Source organism: Carassius carassius, chromosome 23 (assembly GCF_963082965.1).
Source record: "Carassius carassius chromosome 23, fCarCar2.1, whole genome shotgun sequence".
In the NCBI taxonomy this organism is placed as follows: Eukaryota; Metazoa; Chordata; class Actinopteri; order Cypriniformes; family Cyprinidae; genus Carassius; species Carassius carassius.
The window spans coordinates 956,156-967,469 of NC_081777.1; the positions used below are offsets into that span (position 1 = coordinate 956,156).

The 11,314-nt window shown below is 38.7% G+C and overlaps 1 protein-coding gene across 1 annotated transcript; it reads right to left on the reverse strand.

Moving 5' to 3' along the window:
- Positions 1-3,870: 3,870 nt before the first annotated feature.
- On the reverse strand, positions 3,871-5,551 carry LOC132101840 (P2Y purinoceptor 1-like). The gene is made up of 2 exons (XM_059507056.1): positions 5,494-5,551; positions 3,871-4,986 (listed from the first exon to the last, which is right to left on the reverse strand). The coding sequence occupies exon 2, from the start codon at positions 4,957-4,959 to the stop codon at positions 3,895-3,897; it is 1,065 nt and encodes a 354-aa protein (XP_059363039.1). The 5' UTR covers positions 4,960-4,986; positions 5,494-5,551; the 3' UTR covers positions 3,871-3,894.
- Between the last annotated feature and the right edge of the window lie 5,763 nt (positions 5,552-11,314).

The following is an 11,314-nucleotide window of genomic DNA, read 5'->3' on the forward strand; positions in this document are numbered from 1 at the left end:
GTGGATAGAGCAGCACAATTAGTGATGGCAGAAAAAACGCTTTCGTCTCTATCCCTTTAATTACAGCAGGATGTGTTCAAGGCTATATGAAAAAAGGAAGAGAAATGATTCGTTCAAAGTTACTTCTATACTAGGTCTAGCCTGTACGGTTTTGCCTGTAATCTGTAGTGTTTCACACCTGTTATTTAATATGATTATTTATTCCAAATGCTGGCTGTGTGAACACAGAAAACCTCCTCAGTTTATAATCACATATAATCTTTCTGTTTGAAGCCTGAGCTGACCAATCATCAGTTTTGGCACGACAGTGGGCTCTATATAATCTGAATTTTCATCTTGCTTTGTGCAGCATGATGCATATAGTCTATTGATCTAGAGAACTGCTGTAGAAATAGGATTAGAAATGAATTTGTCTTCTAATACAGCTGATGATGGCTGGATAACGGGGAAATGTGTCTGAGAAATGCTTTCAGGACAAGATTGCATTTTTTAGTTTTCTTCTCTGAGTGGTTAAGTGACCCTTTTATTGTCCATACTTTATCATTCTCAGTCTGTGGCTGAAAGCAGCAGCACAAAGCTAATAAGAGAAGATACATCTTATGTAATCAAGCATCAAATGTAAGTCACTTTGGTTAAAAGCGCCTGCTAAATACACAAGACGTTAGAAATCAGGGTTGATTGGACGTAAAACGGCATGAAAAGCATAGAAGGGACAGTTGACTCAAAAATTACAATTCTGGGATTTTTTTCTATGTGTTTCGAGGAGTCGTGGCTTTAGAGAGTAATTTGCAGAGAGGATGAGATCTTATGCATTCAAAGCTAGTTTGCTGTAGTTTGTTTCATACTATGAAAGTCAGTGGCAATACCATGTACTGTTTGTTTGGTTACCAACATTCTTCAAAAAAACTGTGGAATTTTCAATTTTGAGCGAAATACCCTTTTTAAACCATAAACGCACACTGTAAAACCGAACAGTGAAATTAATCAAATGAAATTAGTTAATTGCACTCAAATAATAATGAAAGTTCATTGGACTTAATTTAAATAAGTTCTGTAAACTCAAAATTTTAGTAAGATGAACTCAAAATGATTGCGTTTTCTAGTTCCCAGCAAGCCTCAGGCGTACTCATTTCCCCTTTGCTGTGAAAGGGCTTTGACATCTGCCAAAAATCATTTGGATATTAAGTAAAGATCATGTTCCATGAAGATATTTGGAAATCTGGAAAAACGAAATTTTTGATTAGTAATATGCATTTATTAGAATTATTATTATTTTTTGCTCCCTCAGATTGCAGATGTTCAAATAGCTGTATCTCAGTCAAATATGATGTATTCCATACATCAATGGAAATAATAATTATTATTATGTGACTGTGGTCACATATATTGAAAACAAACAAGCAAGCCCTGTCCAGATTTAAAAAGAAGTGCAAAAGTAACGTAACATATCACTTTCCATAAAAGGTAACTAAGTAACATAATTTCAATAATTTTAAAAGTAACGTTCCCCAGCAGTGCAAGTGTGAAGTGAACAGTGTGTGTGTGTGTGTGTGTGTGTGTGTGTACAGTGAACAGTGTGTGTGTGTACAGTGAACAGTGTGTGTGTGTGTGTGTGTACAGTGTTCAGAAAGCTGTGAGAGTGCGTGTCTTGATCTTCCTGCACTCACTCCTCTGTAAAGCTTTGTTCCTCGCTCCTCCTCTCTCGTTCTCCACCCGTCTCCTCTGAATGCTGTGACAGGAGATGGAGGCAGAGGAGGGATTTTCGTGCCTCGGCAGGCCTGACGGAGTCTGCATGGCATTGTCAAGCCTCTTCCTTCCTGTGAACACAGTGAAAGTCCACCGCTGCAAACATGAGCATGCAGAAGCACGCTGACTGACTGCCGTATTAATCCATTCATAGACAGACCGAATACAAACTCACACACCTTTAAAGAAACCCAATGACACAGGTGGCTCATTATAGTCAGCTGGCACAATGTTGATTATGCTTGACTGATCTAATTCACGTTAGCCTTCCATCACTCTTACTAAGTACACAGCGCTAAATAAATAGAAGGCATGACTCAACCATCCATCCAAACAGAAAGAGCAATGCCAAAACTCATACATACGTCCAGATGAAAGCAAACCAAAATGGCATTTAAGTTAGATTTGCTCAATTAAGACCCTTAAAACGCTCAGAAAGAGAGCTGTTCAGAAGTCATGGAAAACTCAGAAGCTCACAGTCATATAGATCTGAACACATCCCATCCCATCAGACTCGTTTCAGATCTGAGACCCTGCGATGCCGCTTGCCATCACTAAACATACTGCTTTCGTTCGCCTCACAGAGAGTGGCTAGGAGAAGAAAGTGCAGCTTTATTTACTCCTCGCTCGTTCTTCTAGCCGTCTTGTTCTTTCCTGTGAGAGTTAGGGTTAGACAAAGAGTCTGATATCTATGGGCTTGAACTAGACGGGTGTGAAGAGACTACAGACAGACAGGACAGTAGATCGAACAAAAGACAGAGTAATGGAGTGAGAAAGCAGAATGACTGAAGGATTGTCATCTACAGCACTTCAGCAGATAAGTGCATTCAACATCATGCCACATACAGTAAACCACTTCAATTACTTGAGTCATGTTGCATTTTAAATGTCTTTTTAACTAAATGATCCAGCTATAACAATGAGAAGATACAATACATATATAAAATACATACAATACTATTGTATTCTTTTGCAACTCACCATTTTTTGGTAGACCTGATAATAAAGAGCCGTTAATGTACTTTTCATTTAGGTCTCTGTATTTGTTTTAGCTTTAAATACTACAGATGGTTAAAGAGTCATACATTACAGTATTCATCGACTATTTAAAACATGGCTATGAGAGTGTCTTCATAATTCACGGGCTGATATTCTTATAAATCACACATATTTACAGTAACAGCAGAATACACATCGGTTCACAAACACATCTCGGATGCTTTAAACGTACAGGTAGACAAATAATAACCACAAAATATCTAGAGTATAGTGCATCTTAACTATTGAGTGAGAACAGATCACAGCATCTTCAGCTGAAGCCCAGCGCTTCTTATATTCAGACTGTTACACGGCTGATCAGCGAAGGCTCATTCGATGAAAACATTCAAAGCCACACAGGAGGAGTAACACCGACCGGAGTACAGTACCGTGATTTACTGTACTGCACACTAGCAAGTTTCTGCTCACCAAGCCTGCATTTACTTGATCCACAATACAGCAAAAACACTAATACTGTGAAATGATTAAAGTATGTTTTCTGTGTGAATCTGTGTTAAAGTGTAATGTATTTCTATGATGCTCCGCTGTATTTTCAGCATCATTCCTCCAGTCTTCAGTGTCACATGATCTTCAGAAATCATGAAAATATGATGATTTACTGCTCAAGAAACATTTCTGATTATTATCAATGTTGAACACAGTTGAGTACATTTTATTCAAGATCCAAAGATCAGCATTCATCTAAAATAAAAAGCTTTTGTAACATTACGTTTTTATATAATGTAAATTATAGAAATTCATATTTTTTTATTTAGCAAGGATGCTTTAATTTGTCACTTATAGCGTCACAAAAGATTTCAGATATAAGCTGTTCTTCTGAACTTTCTATTCATCAAAGCAACCTGACTCAACGAGTCTGAGAATGATTTCTGAAGGATCGTGTGAAATCAGCTGTGAAATCACAGGAATAAATTGCGTTTTAAAATATATCCAAAAAGAAAGACGTTGTTTTGAATAGTAAAAACATTTCAAAATTCGGGTCAAATAAACGCAGGCTCTGTGAGCAGAAGAGCCTTCTCTAAAGAACATTGCTGTTCAGAAACGTGCGACTGGAGGAGTTCATCTTTAAAGCATCAGTCTAAGGGAAGGTCAGTCCCGGTTGTCCCCGTTCTGGACACACTCCGGCTGGCTGTTGAGCGCCGTCTCCTCGCTCTTGGACTGCACGGGGTGATCTCCCTTCCTGGTGGACTTCTTGGTGGCTCTGGACAGCCTGCGTCTGAACGTGTCTCCGGCCAGAAAGTACAGGACCGGGTCGACGCAGCTGTTGAGGCTGGCCAGGCCGCGGGTCACCTGGTAGGTGGCATACACACGGTCATTAAAGGCACACATGTCTGGGCTCTGGAAGTACAGTCTCGCTCGCATGTTCAGGTTCTTCATCACGTGGAAGGGCAGGTAGGAGACGGCGAACACCGTGAGCACGATGATGACCAGGTATATGGACTTCCTCCTCAGCGGTGCGTTGTCCATGTCGTTGCAGATGAGGGCTTTGACGATGCCGCCGTAGCAGCTGAAGATGATGATGAACGGGATGCAGAAGCCGAACACCGTCATGCACATGCTGTAGATGAAGTATCCAGGCAGCTCGTCTTCGGTCGTGGTGTCGTAGCACGTCGTTAACCCCTTCTTAGGGCCGGTTCGTGAGTAGTAAAGGATGGGAGAGATGCTCACCACCACTATGAACCAGACGAGCGCGACGGTGCGAACGGCGTTCTTCTTTTTCAGCCTCCCGAGCGACTTGAGCGGATGCACGACGCCGGAGTATCTGTGCATGCTGATGCACGTGAGGAACAGGATGCTTCCGTAGAGATTCACATGGAAGATGAACCTCTGGAGTCTGCATAAGACGTCTCCAAAAATCCAGTCTGTTTTGTTGAAGTAGTAGAAGATGAGGAACGGCAGCGAGAGCACGTAACAGAAGTCGGCCAGCGCCAGGTTGAACATGTAGACGGAGATGCTGCTCCAGGGCCTCATGTGGCACACGAACATCCATATGGCCAAACTGTTTCCGATGAAGCCTGTGAGGAAGACCATGATGTAGACGATGGGGAGATAGTAAAACTGAAAGCCAGTCTTGGTTAACGAGCAGCTCGCCGTGTGATTGGAGAACTCGCTCACGTTATTCATGAGCGACGTCAGGTTACTGAACTCCGTCATGATGTCAAGAATCAGCAGGTCTGCGCTCTACGAGAAAACAATTACCCTACATTATTAACCCAGATATGCTCCACAGACAAACTTTATTATCAGAGATTATCACACAATTAAATACTTTTTAATTGTTCCAATATCCATAAGAACGTCAAGATTATAAGGATTTCCTCTACCGAATTATATGAACGTTTAAAATAATAAAATGAAAGTGAATGCATTATGCATTTGGGTTGTTTTTCTAACAAAACAAAACAAAATCTTAATATATACAGTGAATATTAATAGATTAATAGCTTGAATTCAGTATTGCTTGAAAAAATGTAATGGCAAATAAAGAAATATAAATATCTGCAAATATTTGTAACCTTTCAGAGCAGCTTATATATCATATATTCTATATTTCTGTATTCTGTATGTCCCTCCAATATGGACATGGACATGAAAGCAATACAACAACAAGTCATTTGTCTCAGGAGCAGCCATTTCAACGCAAATAAAGAAATGAATTGCGAAATCAGCAGCGTGTCACTCACTCACCCTCCAGCCGATGGTTCATCTCGAGCTCCAGATCCACGGGAGATCTGCTTCACTTCAGAGGACACACACTCTCTCACACACCGACCCCCGCGAACACACGAGAGAGTGAGACACAGCGACTCTGTCCGGATCCCTGCAGGATTCATGTGAACCGATTCAGCTGCGACTGAATCACTGTGTGAGGACTGAAACTCTGAAGAGGCCAGAGCGAAGTCCATCTCGACACACTTTAGGAAGAACATCTAGAACACAAGTGACAGCATCAGTGTCCCAAAAGCGTCCCAATTTACCTGCATTCACCTCATAAATAAATTCAATTCGATTCAATTCAAGTTTATTTGTATAGCAGACATTTGGGTTTCTACAATAAATTTAGTAGCAGCTTATCAGTGGTGACTATCAGTTTATTTGCATATGACAGAAATGTACGGAGAAATCAATTAAAGACGCAATCAAACAGACGATGAATACTGTTAACAGCAATTATTATATGATGCAGTCAATCTAATAAACGTAAACATTGACATATTAATAAATAGTAATTGGCTTTTTAGGTAAACATTAATTAATTAATTTATTTTATTTTTTGACGATGAATACTAGGCTAAATTATTCTATAAATAACACACACAAAAATTATACATATGCAAAATATTATATTGAAGGCCTATTCTTTTACTTTTATAGCCTGCCGAAATAAACTTAGTATTATTATTATTATTATTATTATTATTATATTTAGTAATTATTTTAGTCATACTTTACTTTAAGGTCCAATTCTCGCTATTAACAAACCATCAACAACAAATTTTGCCTCAATAAACTCCTATTAATTAGCTGATTAGTAATAGTTAGTAAGGTAGTTGTTAAGTTTATTGGGTATGATTGGGGTGCAGAATAAGGCTTTAATATGTCCTTCATTAGTAGCCTATAAACAGCCTACATGTTAATAATAGGCATGCTTATAGTTAATAGTGATAGTCTGCTACCTTTCTTTTATATCATTGGTCGTTTTGTTATAAGAAGCTTCTGTGAATGTACATTACTGCTGTCTTTAAATCGTTTGAATTAATCATTTAAATAACACTTACTCTTCTCGCAGAACCGAGTCATTGAATCGCACCGCTCGAGCGAGTCGACTCGCTGGTATGAATCGCGAGCGCGCGCTAGTCTGCTGTGTTTGTGTGAAGGAGGGGCAGATAATGAGCGCTGGATCACTTCTTGTTTCAGTTCTGCATAGCTCACAGTCTGCTTTACTGCACAGTCGATCTCAGACTCACACACTCAAACACTTCACTTAAAACACGAAGTGTTGAGCAGAAGCTGCATGTTCCCGGCCGCAGAAACAGGTTTAACCACCTGATGAGTTTGTGCAAGAAATACTGTAAGTAGTTTCATCTGCAGCAGCTCAAGTGTGATTGTAAAAGCATAACCAATCAATCCTGCGACAATGTGTAATGCAACGACAGTGACATGTTTTCCCTTTATTTCATGTGTCCTTCATCTGATCTCTTGTGACGTCACTGACACAATTTGTTGTTGTCTCTTTTTGTTCCACCTTCTTTAACAGTCACACAAATACACAAAATAATAATCAGAGAGAGATGATTGTCTTGAGCTGCAGATGTTTCCAGTGGAGGCATTTATCAGCTTTGTGGAAGCGCCACTGTGAACTGACTGACAGGGAAACCAGATTGCTTTCCTTTTCTCTGTGTTTAGTCTGCAGTCGAGGCTGAAGCAAACTGTGAGAAGAACAGACAGGTTTCACTATTAGTGAGGAGAATCTGAGGGAACACACTCAAGGCTGAAAACACTGAACATACAGCATGCACGGAGCGAGAAGTGTCACGATGAACAACATTTCTGTTGAGTGTTGAGACAGAGTTGGCTGAATAGCTCTGATGAAAGTCAAGGAGTCTTGACTCAAGCCACACACACACACACACACACACACACACACGGATAAATATACACTTAAAGAAGAATATCTGAAATGCAGCACGATTCTTCTTGACCTTGGAAGGAGAGATAAGCAATGAAAAACAGTGTTAGTGGTACGTATTTGTGAAATAGAAGAAGGTTGTTTTCTATAGGGATATAATGAAATACATTCATTAATAACTGTAATAATTATAATTTACTGTATATACAAAATATAGTTCAGGAACACATAATTACATTTAATGTATTCTTTTATGTATTTCTATTTCACTTTCCCCCTGCAGGTTTGTTCCTCCACTCTTCTCAATCGTCACAGCTCACACAAACCCCCTGCTAAATTAGTCATTGAAGTAGCTTGTATGCTGTGAATGTGTGTGTGTGTGTGTGTGTGTGTGTGTGTGTGCTTCACATGCACGTGTGTACACAGAAACATGTAGAGATGAGAGAGCTGCAGCTGTTCCCTGTGTTTGACAGCACGAGAGAAACCTTCTCACCGATGCTTACTCAAGTCACTGTAGGACTACTTTAACTGAATGCTTACAGAGTTTGTTCTTGCTATTTTGGAAGTAAACAGATTTATTTTTCCTCCTGCACATATGGTACACACCCACAAATTCTGAATCAGCGCTTACTGATCATATCTGTGTTAGATGCATCACAATTCTGTCAGAGAAACCATGCAATCCACAGTTGTTGTTGTTTTTTGAAGGTTTTGATTACATTTACCAACATTTAGATTTACAACAGCCTGGGGTTTTCACCCAAATTACACTTATTTCAGCCCCACTGAAGTATAATAAATGCAGGGGAAATTCATCAGTTTGCTTTCTATAACTGTACAATCCAGTGGTCAGCCTAATCTGGGAACTGGTAAAGCAGAGCTGTGGAAACTGTGGAGATATATGCACGTGCATCCATTTGTCATGTGTTTGACTGAATCACTTGAGATAATAACTAAAGCAGCCTGTTACAGGAGACTCACAGAATAATGAGAGTCTATTAGCTGTGGTCTGCTGCTTCCTCAGAGCAAGAACAGACGGATATGTGCACTTCTGTCATCAGCATCATATATATTATGTAATAGTATTGTGTTAACTGTCTAATATGGTAATGCCACTGAAAGATCACATATATATCGATTGTTGTATGAGCACAGTTCATCCGTCTCTGGCCTCTGCACCTTCTCTTCCTCGTGTGACTTCAGATATTTGTCAGAAATGACTTTATTGATCCTAATGTCTTCTTACTCTGTTCACTGGACAGGAAAGTCCATCTTTCTGCTCACCTGGCCTCCTCTTCTGTCAGCGACTGAAAGCAGAGAGCACTGGACGTGATGGGAATAGACACACTGTTACCTAGAAAATATTGTTACTTTGTTATTTGTGATGTAGCTTCTCTTTTGATCTTGAAGTAGTTATGTTGCAGTTAAATCAGAAGTCAAGGTGAAATGAAACAAATATGGCGATAAATGTTGTTTAGTTACCAATTCTGACATTGTTATAGTATGCAACCCCAAATCAAAATATGTTCAATGGTTCTATATTATGCTTGTGCAACACACACGTCTTGTACAAAGACCTCCTGTCTTCAGCCAATATCAGAACATTCTGCCATCCTCTATTTATATTCAAACATTAAACATTAACACATGTATTTCCTGCATAAACAGATAATGATAGGATAAATCAGAACCGCTGTGTGATAAGAGCACAAACCCTGTACAGAAGGTGTGTTTGATGATGGTCTGACAGCACAGTAACACTTAAACCAGGACTCAGTGGTGTATATTAAAGATGCTGAGCTGTGTGTGTGTGTGTGTGTGTGTCCTAATGGGCTTCATTGTGGCTATCTCTCTCTCTCCTGGAGCCCAGAGAATCGATTTCCCCTCCACCACAACCTCTATTAATGTATTTTACTTCTGCTTTTTATTTTTCTGCAGCCCACTGTAGAGAGTGTTTATAGATTACATTATGTTATTAAAATCAGACGCCCTTTGAAAACCACTATTTTTACACATACACAAAGCTTTTAACTTGAAAGAGATCGCAATAATTTAATATTGCTTTACAGTAACGTTAAATGATATTTGATATGATAAAAAAATAATAATTACATATTGTGATTTGGACACCTATAACTCAATAAATTATTTTAAATAGGCCTGTCATCATCATGTCAACAAATGGAAAAGCCTACAATATATTTATTATAATGTGAATTATTGAGTCTTTAGCCACACTTTAGGGTGCTTTTACCCCAAAACCGAATTCTCCAGGTAACACACACACACACACACACACACACACACACACACACACACAGTCCAGTCACACTGTAACTCCAGGATAATAAACTCTTCTTACACAGGGCAAGACTCGAACCTTGAACCTTGGCCCAACATTGTTTGCTTTTAGATACTGTTTTATGCTGCAGGATATGAAAACAGACTGAGAGCGGACAGAAGCGTGACATAACTTTACAAGCATATATTTATAGTTTACACAGCTCTGAGATGTGTGGGGGGGTTAGAAGCAGGACAGATCATTAACTTGTGTTTCTTTAGGACTGTCCTTAAGAAGGGTAAGATTTAATTCATTGCACTAAAACAGACAGTAACATAGAAATTAACTGATATCATTTAATATCACTGAACCAATCTATATACATTAATTTATATCAGCAAAACTATTTTTATGATCTAATTAGACAATCTTTTGTTTTTGATGTGAATGTGATCAATGTTCACTGAACACTGCAGAAATAGATCCACCTTGTGGCCAGTTATGAAAGAAAGAAGAAAAAAACAACATTTAAATATATATTTTTTGAGATATACTGATTGTGAAATATATTTATAAAACTAACTAAGTGATATCTTGTTGTTTTCTCTGTAGATCTCAAGGTTTACTTTAAGGACAGTTTGCTGAAAAGAGTCACAGGACCATCAGCTTCTCTTAAAATCTCCTCACATTGCGATTCAATTTCAGTTTGCTTTTGATTCAAAGTAGAACCTTCTTCCAAATATAAAATGCATTACTGATGTCTATATATCTGTATGGTGACATAGCATCTGTGTAAGAATAGTGACCCAAAACATAGAGCAGTGAGGACAAAACCAAGAGCTGATGAAAGCTGAAGTCTTCTGGCAGACTTTGAACTTATGACTTTTAAATGTGAACCCTCTCGAGTTGTTCGGACATTTTTATACCTGAAATTTATTTTCCAAATGTAAAAAATCACTACTTCAGCGCAATGTTACGAAACTTGGTGACTTTTATGGCAGTCGCTATGTGACAAAAAAAAACAAAAAAAAAAAAAACATTAAATGTGCATAAAAAATGTTTACACTTGTGTTGAAAATTAATGGGAAATATGCAAAAATACAAAAATAAAATGAAAATATAGATAATTATTGATCTACAAATCATTCATGATGCAGAAAAAAGGGGTGACATACCCCCCCCCCCCCCCCCCCGCACACACACACACATATATATATGAACTAATGTGACTGTAACACAAAGAACGTTTCTGCAATGCATGAAATAAAATCAATAATTAATCCAAAAACGCAGTCAAAACAGACACCAAAGAAGGGGTAACACATTAAAACATCAAGAGTACAAAACACACACACACACACACACACACACACACACACACACACACACACACACACACACACACACACACACACACACACACACACACACACACACACACTCTCACTTTGAGAATGTCTAAATATATATCCAGATACACAACTTACTAAAAATAAGTCTTTTATAAGAGTTTATAAGCCTTTTACATGGAGCTCTAGCGGAATCTAGTGGCTAAACCATGGAATTGCTGATGTGCTTTTTGTCTTCTCCGACCAGAT

Coding starts and splice junctions, on each gene's coding strand:
- LOC132101840 (XM_059507056.1), bottom strand. CDS start 4,959: ATGACGGAGTTCAGTAACCTGACGTCGCTCATGAATAACGTGAGCGAG.